The 23,210-nt window shown below is 43.1% G+C and overlaps 2 protein-coding genes across 5 annotated transcripts; one reads left to right on the top strand and one right to left on the bottom strand.

The window, feature by feature from the left end:
- Nucleotides 1-42: 42 nt before the first annotated feature.
- sp8a (sp8 transcription factor a) lies at nucleotides 43-16,498 on the bottom strand. 4 transcript variants are annotated; one of them, XM_026349508.1, is made up of 3 exons: nucleotides 16,459-16,498; nucleotides 14,552-14,586; nucleotides 43-4,888 (listed from the first exon to the last, which is right to left on the bottom strand). In XM_026349508.1, the coding sequence occupies exon 3, from the start codon at nucleotides 1,640-1,642 to the stop codon at nucleotides 398-400; it is 1,245 nt and encodes a 414-aa protein (XP_026205293.1). In that variant the 5' UTR covers nucleotides 1,643-4,888; nucleotides 14,552-14,586; nucleotides 16,459-16,498; the 3' UTR covers nucleotides 43-397. The 4 variants fall into 4 exon arrangements, with proteins under 4 accessions (XP_026205293.1, XP_026205295.1, XP_026205292.1 ...); XM_026349510.1 differs by lacking the exons at nucleotides 14,552-14,586; nucleotides 16,459-16,498 and adding an exon at nucleotides 8,216-14,233 and having other exon boundaries at nucleotides 43-3,398; XM_026349507.1 differs by lacking the exons at nucleotides 14,552-14,586; nucleotides 16,459-16,498 and having other exon boundaries at nucleotides 43-1,621; nucleotides 2,020-6,381.
- Nucleotides 16,499-16,510: 12 nt separating this feature from the next.
- On the top strand, nucleotides 16,511-22,975 carry sp4 (sp4 transcription factor). Its single transcript, XM_026349506.1, is given in 8 exon segments — nucleotides 16,511-17,550; nucleotides 17,840-17,910; nucleotides 18,887-18,969; nucleotides 18,971-19,226; nucleotides 19,309-20,521; nucleotides 20,720-20,918; nucleotides 21,484-21,683; nucleotides 21,971-22,975. Coding segments are annotated over 8 exon segments (2,304 nt in total). The 5' UTR covers nucleotides 16,511-17,543; the 3' UTR covers nucleotides 22,246-22,975.
- Nucleotides 22,976-23,210: the final 235 nt, after the last annotated feature.

Here is a 23,210-nt window from a genome sequence, read left to right as displayed (position 1 = left end):
ACACACTTGTAATACTCAGGAGTCCTTGGAGACACCAAAAGCTCCAAATGTGTCACGTTTATTGATACCAGTTACAGTTAATCATGGCTTACAAGCAAAAATCGATTTTATTGTATTTGAAACTATATGTCAGGATCTTAAATAAAAAAAAAAGTGCGATGTCAAAAACAAACAAACAAACAAAACAGAACTGACTGACAGGCTGTTTGTTAATTTATAAGGGTGTCGAATAAATACGGCGCCTGTGAGACATCTTCAAACAACACAGGATTTAATAAACTGTATTCTTTTTATTTTAGAGAAGGCTACAAATAACATCTGAGGTAAGGACATAGTGTTCATTAAAGTGCCATTTCAGTCCACAGTGTTGCTCTGCTTGTATTTGGGCCTTTGTAAATTATTCCATCACTCTCTGACGCTCCGTGGTCTGGACAGTCTCACGTACGAGCAGCTCAGGAGACTGGCTCGGGCTGCCGGAGAGACTACTGTCCACGTCGCTATTGCCTTTACCGAGTCCGGTCTCCGCGCCGTCCTCTGAGCCCTCCGCGCTGTGCGTCCTCACGTGTTTGCTGAGGTGGTCGGAGCGCATGAATCGTTTATGGCAAACCGTGCACTCGAATCGTTTCTCCCCGGTGTGCGTGCGCAAATGCCGCTGGAGTTCGTCTGAACGCGTGAAGCGTTTCCCGCAGAAGAGCCAGTTGCAGACGAAGGGCCTCTCCCCGGTGTGCCAGCGCAGGTGAGCCTTCAGGTGAGATGTCTTCCCGTATACTTTACCGCATCCCGGGATGTGACAGCTGTGCAGGCCCCTCCGACGCGGGCTTGTGCCCCCTTGGCCTAGGCTCTCCGCCTCCTGACAGTTGGGGCAGTCGCAGGTGGCTCTGCCGGAGTAGCGCCGCGAGGAAGAGCGAGAAGATGTGGACGCAGAAACCACCGGAGTTCCCGTCGGCGCTGGCGCCCCCGTCGTCATTGGTTCTGTGTAGGGAGTCGGGACAGGGGGTCTGAAGCCGTCGAACAGGTGCTGCGAGGCGGGGAGCAGGTGCTGAGAGGCACCGGTACTGAAGGCAGAGGTGTAGTCAGTACTGTAGCCGCTCAGAGGAGAAGGTAACCCGGGTGGGCTCTGTGTGTCCACCCAGCTGGTGCCCACGTCCCACCAAGCAGGAGACCCGTTCCCGACGTCTCCCATTGGCTTGAACCAGGACTCGTAGGGATGCGCGTGCATCCTCGGATACATCCCCGCTAAGCTTTCAACTGAGGAGGGGAATTTGGTGAGAAACACAGGCCTTTGTGCGCCTGCGGGATCGGGAACATTGTTGTCCGTGGCCACAGAGGTCTGATACATCGAAAAATCATTTCCAAACGAAGAGTTGGCTGTGGTCACTGAGAAGGCGCTAGAGGGCTCCGTCCCGTTACTCCTGGAGGTCCCAGAGGGAACCCCTAGTGAGCCGAGACAGGCACCCAGGCTGCTTGCGCACGGAGCGCCCCTTTTCCACGGGTGAAACCCTTTGACGAGTCCCGCGGCTCCGTCGGGAAGAACCGGGGAGCTGGATGAGCTGGGATCACCGATTCTGCTGCAGGTGGCGGCCAGCATGGCCAGCGGGGTGCTGCCCAAGCGGGGCTCTTCCTGTGGAGAACACGGACACATTTAGACCTGCTGTAACGGAGTGGAGCTGTGCGTAAATACGCGCAGAATTTAGGGAGAAAACAAAGTTAGAGCGAGCGGCTTTCTAAAATGAAATGCTCAACTGCAAGAATCATTTACTAAAAAACAATGAGTGAAAATAAAGCTAAGGGAGAAGTTTATTTTAATGTTATTACATTAATGTTTGTTTTACTGCAGCAACACGGGAGATAAAACATCAAAGCACGAAGTTAACTAAGACGCACTGATCCCCGGATGGATATGATATTATACTTTTCCTAAAATATATTTTTCTAGATACTATAACAAACCAATAGTTTACATATTAAGTTAAAGACATTTCAGAAGACAGATATATATTAATAATAATAAGTACTTACCCCCAGCAGTGTCGCAGCCATGGTCTGTGCTCTGATCTCTGCTGCTGACTCTGTGTGTGTGTGTGTGTGTGTGTTCGTGGTGACTGGAGGTGATGAGTCTGTTTCCTCTCTGACTGCTGTGGTGCTTGGAGCTTCTTCGCTGCTTTAAAGTGCCGCTGAGATCCAGAGGACCAATCAGAGGCCGCCTCGCACTGTCTAAACTTTTGCGCTCCGGGTCGTCGTAAATTTTAACTGTGGGGATTCGCGACTGTGCGCTTTCAACAAGTAGGTCAGCAACATTTAAGACAAGGAATTCAGCTATTTCCCTGGAGGGGTATTAATGAGAAGAAGAAACCAACTGGTCATACTTCATATCACTAGTCCAACTGGCTTTTTTTTTTTAAATCTTCAAACGCTTTTGGTTAAGCATGTGTATTCCATATATGATATGTAACATGCCATCTCCATGACTTTGTGTCTTCTTCCTCCTCCAGTTGGGCTTCTTTCCCTCTGTCTCCTTCTCTCTGCACCTGTTTTATGGTTGCTCAGGGTGAATATGTTGGGTTTACTACTGTATACAATTCTGTAAGAGATGCCTTTATTTTGATTTGTGGCTACATAATTTAACTGAATTCAATTAATGATATCTAATAATAATATATGTAGCAGCTTATACACAGAGCTCAAACTTGAATGTTTAAAGCAGCCCTGCTGTGTAAGACAGAAATGCTCATTTTCAGCTCCACCACGTTGATTTCTGCAATGTTTGAGAAGCCATGCAGCAGAGGGAGAGGCTGATGAATGAGAGGCTGGCCTTGTCCATCCCATCCTGTCCCTGGGGCGTATCCAGTCAGCCCTGGGGGAGGGCAGGGAGGACACAAACACTACCTCTGCAATTTCTTCTTATTCAACTCAAAACAAATGTTGTCTTTTAAAAACCTCTCTTTCTCTCTCTCGGTTTTTTAAGTGATGGAGAAGCTCAAAAGAAAAACGTTTCTACCATTAATGTGAAAAGGTAACAACTGTAGGTAATCCTGTTCTTAAACTGTTGATGGTTAGCCAATATGAGAAGGAACACCCCTGGAAATCCAGAAGGCTCTTCGGCCTCTTAATATATGAGAGAAACTATAGAGGGAGCATTTCATTTGAATTTCAAATTTAATAAAACAGCAGAATTTAATCAATTTCCTTAATTTGTCTGGTATTAACTGCTTCTGTGCCCTTTCTTCATCTCCCTCGTTCTATGACCAACCTGAATGAAGTAAGCTGGACGCACATAGATGGAAAAGTTAATCACATTCCTCATTCACTCAAACCCCCTGACACACACACACACACACACACACACACACACACACACACACACACACACACACACACACACACACACACACACACACCTACCAACCATGTGATTGATGGTGCACGAGCTTCATTTTGGTGATGCAGAGACAACTCACTCCATCAGAGAGACATTTTCTTTGAAAAAGAATTACGGAGAAATGTTTCAGAGTTTATAAGACTAGGGAGTTATGTGTGTCAAACACGTTAATCGATATAACTTTATATGTAGACTGTTTTTTTTTTTTTTTTTGTGGCTTCAACAAAGTAACCTATGTAGATGTAGCTCATTTAAACAAGCCGCTACTGTGAGTCTGTATTTTAGTCCAATATGTTCCTTATTGTGTTGATTTTAATCTGGTCATTAACGGCCACCACCTCTAGTTTAAAGCCCGAGAGAGGTGACAGCAACAAGCTCTGTCAAATAAACAGACATATGTGTCTCCATAGCTAAAAATTATAAAAATAATAATAATAAAAATTACTGAGTCATCCTGCATATTATTCTTTCTTATTTCTTTTTGTTATTTTACTAATTACACAGTTTAAAGTTAAGTCCCTTTAAATCACATAATTAAGTGTATTAAATTGTATATTATTTTATCAGATTGATTTCAATATAAATACAAACAGACAAGAAGCTAAATTAAACTATGGTACATTTAATTCTATTAAGATACAGATAATACATTAATAAAATGTTGTTTTTTTTAAATACAAACTAGTTGAAATGGGCAAAAGGCTGAAACACAATTTCAGTAGCTGTTGCATTTTACACTTAAAGAACAACTTGAGTTTCAGTGTCCGTCCTATGGTTCCTTTGTGGAGTAGAAGGATATAAATTGTATTATACTTCCATCAGCCTTTTCTATATTAAAATCTCTTTCTGCATTTAGTTGAAAAAGTCCTCCAGATGACATCATCTGGTGGAGTTTGTCAATTCAGATGAGGTCATCTGGAGGATATTTTGGTCTCATTTTAGGAACCCCCCCTCCCCCTTAGCGCTGAAGTACACACCTTCCAGTGCACCAGACAAAATCATAGGCTCCCACACTGTCCCCTGTTTTTCCCACAGCCTCAGGCCTGGCAGAGTGCACAGGTGGAGTTTACAGTAGGCCGTCTTCCCTTTAACCCGATCACCATCCTGACGAGCCACCCAAACAGCTGTCTCTAGTTTAGAAGCACTCGTTTCCCACACTGAAAGTGTGTATGTGTGTGTGTTTATATGTGTGTGCGTGTGCTTTAAAGGCCCCCAGTGAAACCCTGTCTGAGCCTCAACCTGTTCCTTTAGCGATGATAATGACCACATTATCACGCGCCATCGAGCATCAACAAAAAAAGATTGTCGTGTGCTTTCCAATCACTTTGTGGGCACTGAGACAGAAAAAGAAGAAAGAAAAGAGTGAAATAAAGATCTGGCACTTCTCTGTGAGAGGGACGGGTGAAGTATTTCATTTCTCCTTGCTGTTTTCCTCATCTGTTCTTTTGTTGGCGGAATATAGTCACAGCGGTCCAGAGGGCAGGGCAGCCATCTTGGTCAGCTGCCCTGCTGAGACAATTAGCGGGAGAATCACAGAGTCAAAAGACAAGCTGCTAAACATGACACAAAATATATTCATTGCAACCAGGGGGTTACACAATCATTTTGTGAAGAGAATAGGTTCCAGATTCTGTGGTGTCCTGTAGTGCAGTATTAAGAATCATGGTCAATTACCTGCTTGCTTGACATTTAAACATCAGTAGTGATCTGTGAAATGGATCCTGATCCCATCTTAATAGGATGTGAGAAACACATGCTCCATCCCAACGATTTAAGATGTGTTTGCATGGTCAGTTATCATGGAGTCCAGTTATTGATCAGTTCTCACAGTGAAAAAGGATCAAAAATTATTTCTGTTGTGTTGCATAATGTTTGTGTTTAAGAATGACAGGGAGGTCATTCCTGTCACAGTAAAACAATGTGACCAATAAAAGTACAATTACTTAAAGAAATAGACCTCCTCTGACCTGAATTTGTGCCATCAAAAACTCAAAACCCAGCCCCTATAACAAATTGAACTTGTTTTACAAGTGAGGGGAAAAAGTCATCCAGGTGAGCCATGTGCCAGGATGTGCCTGAAGCAGCTCCTCCTTGGCTTCCTGTAATTACTGCATGGAGAGGGCATGTCCGCCGTCTGTCAGCACAGGGCTGATGGACGACTGTGGCAGTGGAGTCTGAAAAACGTGTTCGGGTTGCCGTGATGAAAACATTCAGTGATTTACGAGATCCCCTTTCATCTCATTTATAATAAAGGATCAATAAGTACTGAAAACCCCTCTTTTTTGTCATGCAAACACATGCACATGCACCCACTGTCTTTGTTTATCTGTGTGTGTGTGTGTGTGTGTGTGTGTGTGTGTGTCCTGTAAGTGGTCCTATACTCTAAAATCAAATAAAGATAGTTATCTTAAACAGCAATTGCACGAGAAAACAGTACAACATCGCAGAGCAAAGGAGTGGCCACATGAATTTTTATAACAATGTCGCATGCAGACACATGTTTTGTAACCAAGAAAACTGTTTCCACTAATCTCTCCTAACATTTACTGAAGTATTCATATCATGCTCATGTATTTCTCCCTCACGCACACATGCAGGGGCCAGGAACAGCCTCTCCCATCAGTCTCTGTAGGAGACTGAGGGAATCCTGCACAGCATATCTACACTGCAGATGCATTTGCTTAGGATTCATGTATGTAACACATCTGAATACAGCACACACTCCAATTAGGGAAAGAAAGGTGAGGGAGGATGGATCCGTGAGGCGAGGAGAGGCCTGTGCTGTGTGTTTGTTGGGCTGAAAGTGAATTTAAATTGCACTTTATAAGTAGCATCTCTTCCTTCTTCTTTGTCACACACACACAAACTTAGGTTAGGGTTGATGGATGTCTGAGGTTTGTTAACTCATACATCACAGAGGTCATTTAACCTGCCAACACATCTGCCGTCTCTGCCCTCACAAAGAGAGGAAGAGGTGGAGAGAGGAGGAAGATTTATAAAGGAAAGGGGGGGTGGGGGGGGATTATGCAGGGTGCGAGAGAATGAGGCTGTGATTAGTAACTGAAGTGGATAAAAAACTCTCATTCTGCCTCTCTCTGCTTCACACACACACACACAATTATTGTGCTGTAATGTGGTATCTTTTTAACAAGCGCCTGCGCCGAAGCTGCCTGCGTCATGGCTTTCCCTGCTCCTCCATCAACTTTTATCTTGTCTCTATTAACTACTGACAATAAAGTGGCTGATTTTTGCAGATGAGTCATTCCGTGTGCCAAGATATAAACGAGATGCATCTGGAGGTGGAGTCCTCATTGATTTCTTCAGTGGTTGTTGATATTTGTGAGGTGACTATCTCAGACATTGCAAAGAAAAAGAGTGTGTTCTGGTTGCACATCATTAGCTTTTATCATAGACAGTCATCATTACATAGAATAGTAAGAAAAAAACACAAATTACATAGAATTTATACTTAAAGAGATAAACGTAGGAAAGAAAGTGTGTATGTTCATTATGTGATATAAAGACGGCCATCTGAAGTATTGTATTGAAAGAAACTTCAACAGGCACAGAGAGCATTTAATTATTAAGTAAATCAGACATGTAGTGACAGGTTGGCTGTTTCCCACGTTTAAAAAGCAGGAATGACAGAGACTTGTTTGCTTTACCAGCTCTTGCACACAAATTCAGACCCATCTGACATGCACGTGCACTTTTCTGAATTACACACACTCCTATAGTGCAGCAGAGAGCAAATGTGATGGGAGGGAGAGACGAAGATGAGCAGCAGAGGATAAAAGGCAAAAGAACAGGAGGTCTGGTGTTTCCACACCTTTCGATTTCTCTAAACTATTTCTTTTTAAGCTGTTGTATTTTTTTATTCTCAACCAAAGCCGGTGATGCCCCCTAGTTCCAACCACTCTGAAGAGCACTCAGATCCAACTCGCTGCACTCCCCCTCTCGCACACAAACTTGCTCTCACTCTCTCTTGCTCCTTGATTAAATCCTGCGCCGACCGTGATCTCTTTTCTCCTCGCCAATAACACTCTCCATCCTTCTCTCTGCTGTTCACCAACACAGAGACATGCACATACTGCTCAGACAAGGAGATTAATTTACTCTCGTTCATTTTTCAACTTCCGCGTCCTCTCTGTGTTTAATGTGTGGTCAAATGTGTGTGTATGTGTGTCCAGTGATTGATGCCCAGAAGCCCGGCAGCATAATCATACACTTCCAGATGTCATTTTTCACTTTCGGTCTTGATGGATAGACTTCTGCATCTGATCACTGCTGCCTCAGCGTGGGGGGTTTAGGTCATCTTTGAGGTGTGTGTGTGTGCGTGTGTGTGTGCTTATGTGTCTCATTGGCCAGGAGTCCATCTGTCTGTCTGAGGTTAAAAGTGATTAAGAAGATTCCTCCATCCCGACCAAGAGGCCTGTTTTTGGGGGGTCCTGGCAAATCCAGTATTTGTTTGTAAGTATGGAGGTTTATTCCTACATTTATTCAAGACCATAATTTCTTTCTTGTCTAGATTTTCAAATACTTAGTCTCAAAGCTCTCCCCGCACACTAGAAAGTGTTAGTGCATGTGCAAGTAATATGAGCAAGGAACAGTATCTGGGAGCAGAAAAATCCAAACACAAAAACAAGAAACGATGTTCTCAAATTGATAAACCTGTGCCACTTTACCCATCAGTCTACGCTCAATAACCCACAATGACAGAGTGAAAACATAATTTTGACGTTTTTTTTAAAAAATGTATTAGACACATGCAGCATCTATAATTTCTTCTGTGTGGGTCACAAGTCCATGTAGATGACTACACACACACACACATACAAGTTTTCCTGGTTAACCATTGCTCCTCCCACTCATTACGCTTCACCTCGCCACAAAGCCTGCCATAAAATTCGGGGGCAGGGAGCAGAAGAAGAGAGAGGGTTAAGAAAAGCACGGAGAGATGGCTTGATGTTAAATTGACTGGAAAAAAGGCTGCTTGCTTTTTCATGCTAATTGCAGGGCAACAAATTGTTAATTTATTCCACAAAGAGCTGCGAAACACCCCCAAATTTGGCTCTAAATGTCTGCAGCTTGCAGCACAAGTATTAATAGATCACATCATCTGCACACCTAGTCTTACAGTATACTATTTGCACTCCAGTTACAATCCAACCTTTCCTGCATGCATACACACACACACACACACAGAGAGACACACAAATCCTGCTCTACATGGTCATCAATCAGGGTAGGGTGTAGGCGTGAAAGAGATGAGAGAAAAGAACGCAGGTCAGTGCAAATCCTCCCCTCTCCTTCTCTCCTTCGGTCTCTTTCTTGCGCTCACGTTTTCTCCCTCACTCACAAACCATCACACACACACACACACACACACATTCCTACCCACTTGCTCCGACCAGGTTCAGGTGGTTTTGAGGCGATTTCATGGGTGCTGTTTTATTGATGGTTCCCGTCAAACATGAAACGTTTCTTTTTTTCCCACCTAACCACACGCATACACACACACACACATACACACACGCACTGCCTCTGGGCTGTCATTTGGGACATACACAGACAGCCAGAAACAAGTGGCTGGCGTCAGCTCTACCAGCCCGCAAGTCATGTCAGGTCCTGCACTCAACTACGCACACACATACACATTTACACACTTATCTTGGATCTTTATGGCATGCTGCACCCTCCACTTAGCACTGCTGTAAAGATCTTCCTGAACTCATACATGGGTACCATCTTCAAAGAGGTCCATGCACGCACGCACAAACACACACTGAAGAGCCATGCAGACTTCTAAGCAGACTTAATCATTTCACATTTAGCTTCAAAGGGACTGTTTAAACACATGCTTGCTCACTGTCTGAGAGCACAGCATGGGTCCCGTTCTCTTTAATAGTCTTTCAATTCAGCTTAATTCTGCATCTTTGAGTTCGGCTGAACTGCCGTGGTGAAGTTATGACGGCGAAACAGCTGAGACAATGGAGGGCACGTTTCATTTTCAATGCCTTTCCCAGTTCTTGTGTACACGCTTGATCCTCATCAATAATGTGGCGAGCTTTCAGGAACCGTGATATTCTTGAAGAAGCTGACTGATTTACAGTCAATCAGTTTTTCAGTATAAAACTAATTGTTATCTATCTTCAATTTCATTTAATATTTGACTACAAGACATGATTTATGGGGTCACGTTTGAACCCTGAGTTCATTCTGAGTTCAAGGTTTCCGCTCTTATCACCACTCATAACGATGTTACATAGACCATCTCATCTCCTGCCCTCAGGAGCTTCTGGTTCTTGTGACCACTGAACTCTCAGGGCAGGGTCATGTAGATCTGGAGGCTGGCCACAAGTTGCCTTTTCACCGTCTTGGTATCTGTAATGTCTCCAGTGTCACCTGTGCACGTGTGTGTGTCTGTGGAGAGGCGAAGATGGAACGTATCTGATCTGTACTTGTTTGAGAAGTTGTAATAAAACTTGCACTTGTCGCCGACCGAGACATTCTGCACATTCTGATCATACAGAAATGGTCTTTGAAGGGAGCCTCTCAGTTACAGAACTTGTAATTACATTCATTTCTTTGCATCACTATTGACTGTGACTATTGAATTTACTTGTTTAGTCCATCGGGATGAATGTGTCTCAAAAGGTTATTGAGGTTTGTTTGTTTTTTTCTGATTATGAGCAGTTTCAGCTATCATAAGCCTCTCTGTAATTCTTGCGATCTGTTAAATTGTGGCCTAATTTGTTTGCCTTTTTAATTAAAAAAAAAAAAGTGTCCAAATGTTCTCACATTAATTATTATGTTAAAACCCACTGAGCATAAAAAACAGAAACAGTCGAAGCTGAGAATTCATAATTTGTGCAAAGTCCAGTGCTGTCATTTTTAATTAAAACCATTTTCCCCCGCAGAAAGTTCTGATTCACACATTACTTATCACACGTTAAAGAATAAGAATAATGAACATGTTATCTGAATGTTATGTAAAATGCTCATAGACACACTGAAAGCCCACATGACCTCAGGCTGCTTTTGGTGCCTATCAGAGAGAAACCCGGTGGATACTGAGCGGTGGAATTGGATCTTTTGAGCGTTTGGATTCTAAATCAAAGTTGTACGTTTTGTTGCAACTAAAGCAAATGAACTGATCTAGTTGGATGAAAAGAAAGAGGACATTCTCCACCCTTGAGGTCTTCCCGAGTTTCATCTTTTAAGTCAGAACTGATGCGTTGCTGCCCGGCTACTGATTGGATGTTTCTCTTGTCACTACCATGACAACCGTGGTTAACATTCTGCTCAGCGCTCTCGTGTTGTGGGTAATTGTGAAGGAATTTCTTTAGAAACACATGACTTCTGAGTTTAGACTGTTATTTGCAGCCACGCACGGGCACGCGCACATACACACACACGCACGCACGCACGCATGAACGCACTTTAGCCAACATTTATTTTGAAGCACTAAAGGATTATTATTCCAGACGATTAAACTGTGTTCAACAAAAGTTGTGGACACTGACAAAACATGTCAGATTACTACTGTATCTTGTAGACACACCTGTTTATTCACACACACACACACACACTGAGCATTGTTATTTATTCGACAGTGTCAGCCTGTCTTCAGACATAAAGTTGTAGAGGGTGAGGCCACAAGCATCTGATGAACAAAACAGTTTTGTACATTCGCATCCTGTCTGTCAGGATAACTTGACAGCTTGTTATTCATATCTGTGTTATAAAGGTGAGCCAGAGCACTACCTTTGTTTTCCAAATAGTATACACATTGTGGAATAAAAAAATAAATTGCACGAAGGATAAATGGGGCATAACTAATAGACAACATATAACATGCTAATTTCTTAGAAGCAGTCTCTGATTTCCCATCTTAGGCTAGTTAACTGGTGGCTGTAGCTTCATGTATTGATTATTTACTGATTTATTTAAAGAATATAGAGTGGTATCAAGCTTCTCAACTAACTCTTGGCAAATGTTTTTCCATTCTTTTAATGCAATACTCTGTGCATGTTTATCAATCCCAAGAACAGGTGATAAATCCCATGAAACCAAGGTGAGCTTGTAATATTAAAGCACCTGCTTGGGGGTAAAATATTTTTTCAGTACTTTGAGTACTACCTGTTTTTGCCGAATTTGTTGGAACAGTGACGCTAAAGGGTTCAGGACTCACCAAGATCATAAGATGAGTGATTAACTGGAAACCAGTGTTAGTATCACTTGTCAGCTGACATCTCAAAACAAAATCAACATACTTTAAAATCACGCTATATAGCATGTAAGGTTAAAAAAAACAGATATTCATTAATCCACAAGCAGAAAAAAAAAACCCTGACATAAAGTTTTTCTTGTTGTCACGTCCCACCCACACCTTGGCACCACGCTAAGTGAGATGAACCGGTTGTTTTCACTTAACCCAGACAACAGGAAGCATCAGTCACTCAACTATCATTAACGCGAGCTTCATGCCAGTTCAAGATCAGCGTAATGTGATGTGTCATGTTTCCAGCAATTTAAAAAAAAAAAAAAACTATATTTCATGCCAAATACATCTGCTCAGGTTACTGTGTTCATACAAACCGTGATTTAGGTGACAGCAGAAAAAATGATTGAAGCACTACATCTGTCTACAGTAGTCTTCAACATTTTGTGTGTGTGTGGGTGCTTGTTCATCTCCATCAGCCTTGGTGTAATGCTAGACAGGAGCACGGTATCATGAGACATAGCAGGAGAGTGACATCATTTGTCTTATTCACATTTATGGGCACAAAAAAATCAGTACAGACTAACTCAGTACAGACTAACTCAGTACAGTCAGACTTTATGGAACTCTATAAATGTCTCTCTAGTTATGTGACAAGAAAAAGTATGTGAACCCTTTGCAATGACCTACTTGCATTCATTGCTCAAATACACAATGTGCTTAAGATAATAACATAAAGAAATATAATCTCTACAGTCATTACAGAACACACCCATTCAAAGTGTAGGTGGAAAAAGAAAGTAAACTCATGAACGTAGAAAACAATCAAACATTTTATACTAGCAGAAACCTAAAAAAAATATTTCCTCAGTCATAAATATTCCACATGATCTGTACGGGGTAAACACTTGAGCTGAGACTGATTCAAAAGTTAGCTTTTCTTTTCCTGATACAATTCTACATTAGATTCACTTCGGTGTTCGACGAAATGTTAGGTGATGGAGCTGTAAGACGTATTGATAATCATCTACCTGCGATGACAAGCAAGAGATACTGCACAAGTACTGTGCCACTGTAGACACATAATTAAAGATGTTAACTAGCTCCCATGATCCCCTAAAGCTTTTAGCTGCTACTCTGGCCTGATCATTCTCTTCTTTCTGTCCTTTACAGTCATTTAACCTGCACTTCCAATATTGTGTCACCAACTGGACTCAAGCAAGCAAGTATCTGTGAAATATTAGGTAAAATAATTAATTAATAAATTTATCATCTTACATAGGTATACATAAATGTTCTTATACTGTATCTATCAGTAAAGTTTACAGTTTGGACAGTTACAGTATGTGAAACATGTCTGTTATCGCTTGTCAACAAGTTCTTGAGATCTGTCCAAACACACACACACACACAAATGCACGAACAAATGGTATGAGCAATGAAGGTACCTGCCAAAACATTAACTCATGGTGCAAGTCATAAATCTCTTTGTCTTTACAACTTAACCTTTAGGAAAGAGAGACATCCTGACGCCACGGCTGTGTGTGACAAATGCATTCCTGTGCAAGTGTGTGTGTGTGAGCAGCAAGCTCGAGGATATCACACCAAAAAAAAAAAAAAAAAAAAAAACACAACTGTACACACTGACACACACACACACACACTCGAACTATTCTATCTCCACACCTTTATGTGTCGTATTCATGAAACATGCAGCGTCACCTACAACCTACATATCAAACTATTGATTAGTTATTATTTAGTATTCATTAAAACCCATCAGTGCTGTCTGATGCGTTGTGTGATGCATCTGGACACTCGCTTTGAAATTTGTTTTCTCCTTCAACTTTAATTTGGGCTGACACGATCATTTACAACCAAAACGTGTCACAAAAAAAGTTTCTTCTTTCATCAATCATCATGACAAAATTAGCAAAATATGCGGAAATAGAATTATCGGCTCATTTGCACATTCAGCTTTTAAATCTGCTCTCATATATTCTTTTTTTTTTTTTCAGATAAATGTCGGCTCATTCGAGGAACGTAAAGTGTATCAGGCATCAGGCTGGCACTTAACTTTAACAGTCAAATCCTTCTCTCAGTTGGAGTTCACATGAGATGAAATATAAACCTCCAAAACTGAAAGTACACTGCTTTAAAGATAGTATGCTAAATCTACCACTTGCAAAAAACCCTAGTGACAAACTTCCTTTGGTGGGCTCAAAATGTTTAAAACGCTCCAGGTTCTGCTTCATTTGCTCTCAAAACGTTTCCTGTGCTTATCTGTACTTGCACACTCTTGAATCTTGCAGCTGCACAATAATTTCTACACGTTATATTTGTCTTCTGTTTTCTCAAAGGTTTTGTCGCTACTATTTTTCCAAAGTAGCATTAAAGTTAAAAGTAAGTATTGTATATACTGTACATATGTTTCTACTTTTATAAACATGACAGAGCTATAAAATGTCTTTTCTTTCCTCGTAGCATGAAAACAATACTGTACTTTTTTTACATTTTCATGTGCTCGTTAGTCATATAAGTATTTTCATTCTATGCTAATCATTTCAGAGAAAAATATTACCAATACAATACAATACAATATATATAACAATGGTTACAAGTTACTGCAAATACTAGGACTTATATATAATATAATATAATATATATAAAAAAGTTTATAAGATATGGTGTAACGTTACAGACTTAATATTTAGCATTATCGTTAAATGTGAAAACTTCCTCTACCACTAAGGAAAGTGAAGTTATAGGTGAAGTTATAGGTGAAGTTATAGGTGAAGTTATAGGTGAAGTTATAGGTGAAGTTAAAGGTGAAGTTATAGGTGAAGTTATAGGTGAAGTTAAAGGTGAAGTTAAAGGTGAAGTTAAAGGTGAAGTTAAAGGTGAAGTTAAAGGCTACTGTAGTTTATACAGTCGAAGCTGGTACTTACGAATACTGACATATGGCGCCATCTAGTGGCAGCAGCTGGAAAAACAAGAAGCACATACATGTATGTTACTTCCTTATGTACTATAATCCATTTTTGCCTGTTTATAATTTTTCCCACTTGATGATCTAAACATATCTTAAATCTGTTGAATTCCCCAAGGACTGTTTCACCAAGTCTCCACAGATTGAATGTAACTTTAGTAAGTTAATATTTAGTGGGTTAGTGAATAAATTCCTGCAGAATTGAAGTCCTGAATATTAGCTTTCTTATAATAATCTATATCAGACCGGAGCCTTCTCTCTAACACACCCCCTCCATCACCACCACCCTACATGCTCACACACTCAGACAACACCCCCTCTTCAGACCAGACCTCGTTGCCTAGCAACGCCCTGCCAGTGGCCCAGGGGGCGGGAACAAGGCACTTGGCTTCCGCTGTAATTACAGTGTGTGTGTGTGTGTGTGTGTGTGTGTGTGTGTGTGGAGGCTATGTTTCTGGGACACCACAGGTGTGGGTGTGTGTAGTGCTGCTGTGAAAACATGCTTAGGCCTCAACAGACAAAAAGAAAGATAAAACACACAAGTAGAGTGTGTTACAGGCCTGTGTGAGCAGCCATGTCTAGTGGACTACACTTAATGCTCTTTAGCCCACTAACAAGGACAAGTCCAAGTTTAAACTCATTAAGTTTGCATTTACAAATGTAAATGATATTACATTATTAATTTATAACACTCATCAAGGACAAAAAGAGAATTCATACTTCTTGATATGCTATAAACACTAAAATCCATATTGAATGTTTAAAAAGCATCAAAATGTTGAAATCATACAACTGGAATTAAACTTTGTCATTTTTATATACTCTGGAGCATCAAACAAATGCATGAATATATACACATCAATCATCAGTATTAGACAACTGTGAATACCATCCTAACTTTGTGTATATATGACAGGGTGCATCTTAGTGCCATTGTGGCAGAGCGACACCTTAGCTGACAGCCTCTAAGCCTAAATATCTCCCTTGTGTGCCAGGGGCAAATCCTCAGCTGACTGCCTGCTAATGATGTTTTCTGCTCAGTGAACCAGGGCTGTGACTCTACTTGGCCAAAGTCAGTCTTGACTCAGGGGCGGTTTCTATGAGGGAGACAAACTGGGGAGGAGAGCACATTGCCTGGGACTCTAAAGGACTACTACGTCAACACGAAGCCGTTTGCAGGCATGAATTTAACGTACAATTTCCCTTCAGCAGATTGAGAGAGAGAGGTTTTGTTGCGTGGGTGAGAGACATGACTTCTGTTCCAGACTGTTACACAAGCAAGAAACCTGTGTGTGGTTACTGAAACGGCAACAACCAACTTTTTTTTGTTTGTTTGTCATATTCTCTGTTGCTCCTCTCCTGCGAAATAGGAGGATTGATTGATTCAACCTTTGGCCTGAATTCTATCCAGAAGCATTTACCGAGCTGTAATGGTAATGCAATTTTTATAGCCAACTCCTACTGTGGTAAGGCTATTATTTAGACTACTATAATACTTGTAATAATGATCATATGTCAGGCATAAAACAAGTCAGTACAATAGACTACTTGCAGTACAATTGAAAGGCTGAAACTGTCCATTCAACGTGTAAAACCACATGCAATTGTCATCTTCTAAATATATCAAATTTACTAGAAAAACAAAACAAAAAAACACAAGAAATATTTATATTACCAGCTTGAATCAGCAATTATTCGGGCATTATTGCACACTGTTTTGTTAACTTTACTCCCAATCCAGTCTGTCTGTTGGCACGTTCAATGATATTCCCATATTCAAATAGCGCATATTACAAATATATGAAACAGGGAAAGGGCAGAAAATTCTCACATGTACTTTATAAATCCAGATGACTGTGTACTGACCTATTAGGTGTCTGGGGATCGTAGTGAACTCCCTAAAGACTCTAAAGAAATGTTAAAGCACATTTCATATCATATGAATTTGAAAGTTGAGTAAAGATGAGAAGTATTTTCGCTTGGTGATTTACTGAAAGGTCTTCTTCTTCTTTTGAACCAGGGCTGTCATCCTGTGACACCATGAAGTGGAAACACACACGCACACGCACACACACACACACACACACACACGCACACGCACGCACACACGCACGCCTCCCTTTCCCGTTCGCCCAACCCCCCTCCAGCACTGAAGTCACCGCCCTTCCCTCTCGCTCTCACACTAACTTGACTACCAACGCGGCCGCTTCAGAACCCAGAAGAGCCTGCTCCGTGGCGGCGGGGCATCATGGGATTTGTAGTCCCGGACACCCAATCCGCTTCCAGAAGGCGAGGCCTCGCCAAAATACAACTCCCATCTCGACCCTCGCACGCCGAGCCCCGTCGTCCAATCTGAATATGTGGGAGGAGCGCGTCCGCCCACAAAAGCCACAGCTATCTCCCCGTATCTCCCCGTTAAAAAACAAAAAAAAAAAAACAATTGTGCACGAAAAAAGGGAACACGCGTAAAACACAAACACTGGTGACGGTTTGTTGTCGGTGCACGACGGACGGCGACGAGGCGTCCCCCCCCGCGTCGTGTGGCGGGAGTAACGGCGGCGACAAGGCAGGAGCAGCGGAGAGGGTGTCGTCCTGATGCTTAAATGGAAGTGGGTGGGCCTCTACGGTCACACACTGCCAACTTCTCCGTGGATATCATCTTGACAGGCGCTAATTTGCTCGTTTATGGACTGTCTGTCTGCTAAGAGAGGCTTGCGACGGGGCAACGAGGGGGCGGACGGGCCGCAGACGGTCACCGTGTTCTCCGTTATTTGGGGCTGTTTGATTGTGCTTGCGATTGGCACCGCCCTTCCTGGCCGGTGGGTGGTTTCGTCAAACGGGCAGATCCGCCACGGCCCAGCCGCTGAACATATAGGCCGTCCTCCGCCTCTGTACCCGGCCGGCCTTCTACCGTGAACTACACCCTCTCCCCCTCGGTATATTAATGCGTTATGAGTGGTAGGTACCCTCCCCCCTCTCCGTCTCCACCCCTCTCTCCTCTCCTCGCTCTCTCTGTTTGACATATGAGGCTCCAAGCCTCTTGATATTGATGATGAGGTTACTGTTTTCTCCTCTGCTTTTATTGATCATCTTTTGTTGTGCTTCATCTGCGTTATGATTAGATTTTATTTACAGTGTGCGGTACCTGCAGAGCGCCTGCTTATCTCCACACTTTGCACTATTTAGAAATACTCATGTGATGGTGCCATATGAGAAAATGTTCCAACATTTTACTTCTTGTTGACAGACTCGAAGAAGGAATCATCTGGAACTGAAGGAGGGAAAGCATCTAAAAAGGGGAAAAGTTCTGGATCACAGGTACAAATGAGTTTATTATAGTTCATTACTTTTGCTTTGCCTGTAGGCCAGAAATGTTCTTCCTCTCCTCCCAGCCAGTCAGCCAGACACCTCTGGGGGCGTTTCTCTGGTGAATTCCACTTCCTGCTTCTGTGCAGCCCTGCTGAGAGCCAGCCCAGAGCCTCATGAATAGGCTTATACGGCTGTCACACTTCAGCCACTGTACTTTTGAATTGTCTGTTTGAATTAGGGTCAAAATGATTTAAATCTGCACATGGATTTATTTTAAAGACCTGCAGCGTTGGTATGTGGCTTTACAACTGTGGAACCTCTATTTTAGCTGTTTTTAGAGCTTATAAATATCTTAGAGATTATTTTCAGCCAGCCAGTAATTCTTAACTGCATCTTTTGTTGTTAAACGTGCATGACAAGCCTTGCTTCTGCGTTATTTTTCCACGCTATTGTAGTTGACACAGGACATTTCCGTGCAATGTTGAGAGGTGTATAGCATTAAATATTTCCCTGCAACCTAGTTCCTTTGAAAAGGAGGAGAGAGAGAAGGCGGCATTTTTTCTTCCAGTGTTCTGAGAAAAGAGAAATGTGGTTCTCACACGCCCACCCACTCGCTTCCTGTAATACCGCCCACTTCCACTGACAGCTCTCTCTTTTTCTCTCAGCTTTTTGTGTTTCTTTTTTCTGCACCATGTTTTTCCCCACCCCTCACTGCTTTACTCATTTTCTTCATCATGTCAAGTTGTTCATTGTGCGAGTGTGCATAATGATACCTGTCCATCCCTTCCCTTTGGCTTTTTTTTAAAGTTACATGTTGTACTTTCTTGTTTGTGTATGTATATGAACTCTCTACGTGGGTTTCCGTTCTCTCTAACCCTGACTCGCCTCTTGTCCCTCCTTCCTTCTCTTGTCACTCCTGTTTAACCGTTGCTCTCTTTCTGTTCCTCCCTTTCATCCCTCCTCCACCGTCTCTCCTGCCCTCCAGGATTCGTCTCAACCTTCTCCATTGGCTCTGCTAGCGGCCACTTGCAGTAAGATCGGAGGCCAGGGCGTAGTGGAGGGGGCCCAGCCGGGGGACCCAGCAGATCCAGGTACAGGCTGGTCAGATCCAGCTGCAAACAGGCCAGCTCCAGGGTCAGATAGTGGTGGACACAGCTGGGGGTCAGACTCTGGTGCCACAGCAGCTGGAACTGGTCCCAGCTCAGTTCACGGGAAACGGCTGGCAGATCATCACAGCAACACCTACTATGGCCAAGGAGAACCCCAGTCAACCTGTTGCAGTGACCACCACCTTGGCCAATGACAGCTCGCCTGGTGGACGCAAGGTGAAGGAGGTGGGGCATGTGGGTTTGTGCAAATGTTTTTTGTTTTTGTTTTGTCATCTTAACTGTCTTTCCTGTGGGGCAGGTGAAGGCAGTAGGCGGGACCAACAGTGTTGCAGCCAGTCAACAGCAGCAGCAGCAGCAGTTCCAGATCATCCAGGTTCAGAACCTGCCCAATACTGGGGGTGGGGTCCAGTATCAGGTCATCCCTCACCTGCAAACTGCAGATGGACAGCAAATCCATATCAGCCCAGCTCAGACGGCCTCCATCGGGGCTCTGCCGGAGCAGGTTCAGCTCATCCAGACCCCAAGCACAGGCCAGACGCAGACTATCCTACAGCCAGCTAATCAACAAGCCATCCTGACAAGTACAGCAAATCAGACAGTCCCACTGCAGATCCGCCCTGCGCAGTCTTTCCCACTGCAGCTGCAGACTCTGCAGGGTTCGCAGACTCCAGTTATGACCACAGTACCTATAAACCTTGGAGGCATGACCCTGGCTCTGCCTGTGATCAATAATGTCGGAGGCAGCGGAGCTGTGCAGCTTATCCAGTCAGCAGACGGCACATTCTCTGTTGCTAATGGGACCCAGCTAGTGACTACAGCAGTGTCTGGACCAGGTCCTGCTACAGCATCAGGTGGCTCAACAACAGCAGTAGCTGAGGGTGACGGCATGTCTGATGGGGCACAATTGGTTTCAGCTGGATCAGAGGGTGGGCCAGTTGACACCCAAGTGCAGACCAGTGAGGCGGACTCTCAAGGTCAGAACCAAGCTAATGGGTTGCAGAACCAGACAGATGCAGCAGGAACCATCCAGCAAGTGATCGTTGGGCAGGTGGGGCACCAGCTGGTGCAGCAGATCCAACTGCAGCCCCAGGCTCAGAGTCAGGGTCAGGCCCAGGGACAACAGCAACCTCAGCATATTCAAACCCTCCAGCTGGCCCCAGGACAAACCCTGCAGCCCATCCAGGCCTTCCAGAACCCAGCCCAGGTCCTTATTCGTACCCCAACCCTGTCACCATCTGGGCAGATCACCTGGCAGACACTGCAGTTGCCCGGAGGGGTCTCCCTGCAGGGTGGCCTTGGGACCGCTGTGCCACAGCAGCTGACACTGGCCCCAGTGACGGGTGGGACAACAGTGGGGAGTGGAGGGTTGGTCTCCCTGAGTGGAGCTCCCCTGACGCTGAGCGCAGCTCAGATCAACCCAGGGTCTGGTGTACAGACAGTCAGCATTGCAGGCCTAGGCACTGCTGGAGTACAGGTGCAGGGTGTACCTCTCACTATTACCGGTCTACAGGGTAAGGAAACAATAAGAGTAATGAGTTAGTGCAAATGTATAGTGAGAAATCTACTACTGACCCATTTAATCAAACTACTTCATACATTACCATTATATATATAACTATACCAGGATGTCCTGCTGGCTCAGTCAGACTATATATCTGACACTGCACTGATCAATGCATTTACACAGTTTGTCATTTATCACCTTTCAGGTCAACCACAGGGTCAAGATGGGGTCAAAGTTCAGTCATCCCCAGTGACGGTCACTGTTGGCAGTGTAGCATCAGGCTCATCAATGAGTCCAGACCAGTTGGGATCTGTACAAAGTTCTTCAGATCAGGAGGGACCACCCAGCAAGAGGCTTCGTCGTGTCGCCTGCTCTTGTCCGAACTGCAGGGATGGAGAGGGAAGGTAGGAACACATTAGAAACAAAATGATGTTAAACATGTAATTATTTAGGAAACTGCAAATTTACAGTACGGAGATATATTAAATCTAACTGTAATCAAAATTTAAAAGCTGCCATGTAACAACTAACATGCAATTCAGAAGAAAACTGCTTTTGGGCATCAAAGTCTTTGTTCTATAGTGCAGTGTAAACTTTTTTTTTTTTTTAAAGGTTATCCCCAAATTACTAGTGACTGTCATGTCACTGTCGGACAACTGGTTTGACAGATGGCCAAAATACAGTCCAGCTTGTGTGCTAAAATGAGAGATCCAACCTCTCACCACCAAGCTGAAAAAGCAAGATCCAAATCCATTCACACTTTGTACTATAATGAGGAGCTAGCACCAAAAACATGCACTGAGAATATTCAGAGAGCAGAGGCCTTTTCATTTCTCAATCTGAGACATTTCTTAATGGTGCTTTTTAATCTTGAAAAGATTAACTTAAGGAAAGTAGTGGTCCCATTTGCTTTGTCCTGAAAACTTGAGCCACCCATCAGCTTACTCCTAACCTGAGTGTGTGTTGTAGGAACAGCGGGGACCCCACAAAAAAGAAACAGCACATCTGCCACATGGAGGGCTGTGGGAAGGTGTACGGCAAGACATCCCACCTAAGGGCCCACCTGCGCTGGCACACCGGCGAGAGGCCATTTGTGTGTAATTGGATCTTTTGTGGCAAGAGGTTCACGAGGAGTGATGAGCTGCAGAGACACAGAAGAACACACACAGGTAGGAAAAACACACATAAATGACTGTCGTCATGTAGCTCACACTGGTCATGTTAGTAGGTAGTTCAAATGTAAATACACTATTGAACACAATGTCAAGTCAAGTTCACTATTAAAATCATTTAGATGAGTTTAGACATTCATTCAGTTTACCACTTCCGCATGAACCTTGTTTTCTTGCCCAACTCTTACAGATATATTTAGATTTAGAAAGCATGTGGTCTAAGTTCCTCTCACATTAGCACTACTTCTTTCGGTCTCTTACTTAATTATTTGTCTCTTCTCTAGGAGAGAAGCGTTTTGAGTGTCCTGAATGCGGCAAGCGCTTCATGCGCAGCGACCACCTGTCCAAGCACATCAAAACCCACCAGAACAAGAAAGGCGGAGCTGCCGTGGCAATCATTACCACTGATGACATGGAGGAGGACGCCCCTGAAGGCCTCGGCGCCTCCCCTCAGATTGTTGCTGTGGCGACCCTCTCACGTGACTCTGATCCTGCTACACCCACCACCTCTAATCACCTGGAGGAGGAGGAGGAGGAGGAAGAGGAAGAGTTTGAATAGGCGACCGACTCCTGTTTCTTTGCGGAAGGATGACTTCCTGTTTTTTTGGAAGTCTTAGCAGGAACTGTTATGGTGGTTACAAATTCTTTGCTTTTTTGACTTTTAATTTTACACCATTTAAAAATGTTCTCTCATGAAAAGGGACTCAAAAGAGATGGGATCATGCGATGAACAGAAACCGAAAAAATATAAACATCACAATCTAAAACAAAAAACTAAACTAACTAACATATAACAACAAAATTTTAGCCTAAACATGTAAAAGATTAGTTTGGCTTTTATAAATGAATCTATAATAATTCCATGCGTGGTGGGGAAAGGAATGTAAGTAGTGTCTAAGATTAGCACAAGACAGGGGGACCTGCTGAATCTAAACCACCCAGTTTCAAGAGACATTTCCCTAAATACAACACAATCTAACTCTATGCACAAAGTTGTGTTTCTGTTTCATACCTGTCAAACAGTGCTGAGGGTCAATCATGGTACAGCACTGAGCAGTGACAGCCTTGGGAAGGTGTGTGTGTGTGTGTGTGTGTGAGACCTGTATGAACGAGTGTGCGTTTGTATTCCCATGTTGTCATAAAGAGGATCTACCTAATTTGAGTTTTATTCATGGTTCAGGTTTAATCCTCGGATCAGATTCAGGTGTTGATTCTTTCGAGACCAGTCATCGGATAAACTGTTATTTAAGAAGAGAGGGGATGAGTCAAAAAAAAAAAAAAAAAAAGAGTAGAAAAAGCACATATAAAAAAGATTTATAAATAATGCATTCCTATTGAGGCACAGAGGCCATTAGAAAAAAGGTTTCTATAGAGAAAAACAATCTAGCTTTCTACAACTGTGTAGTGAAAGCAATACTACAGTATAATGACAATCCTAGTGAAATCATGTTTACATTGTCAGGGGAAGTTTTTCTCAGTTAATAAAACAAGCCAGTTCACTCTAAGATTAGGGAGAACATCTAG

The sequence above is a fragment of the Anabas testudineus genome, chromosome 11, assembly GCF_900324465.2.
Source record: "Anabas testudineus chromosome 11, fAnaTes1.2, whole genome shotgun sequence".
NCBI lineage: Eukaryota > Metazoa > Chordata > Actinopteri > Anabantiformes > Anabantidae > Anabas > Anabas testudineus.
Note: the sequence above shows the minus strand (reverse complement) of the source record. Positions and strands in the feature narration are given on the sequence as shown.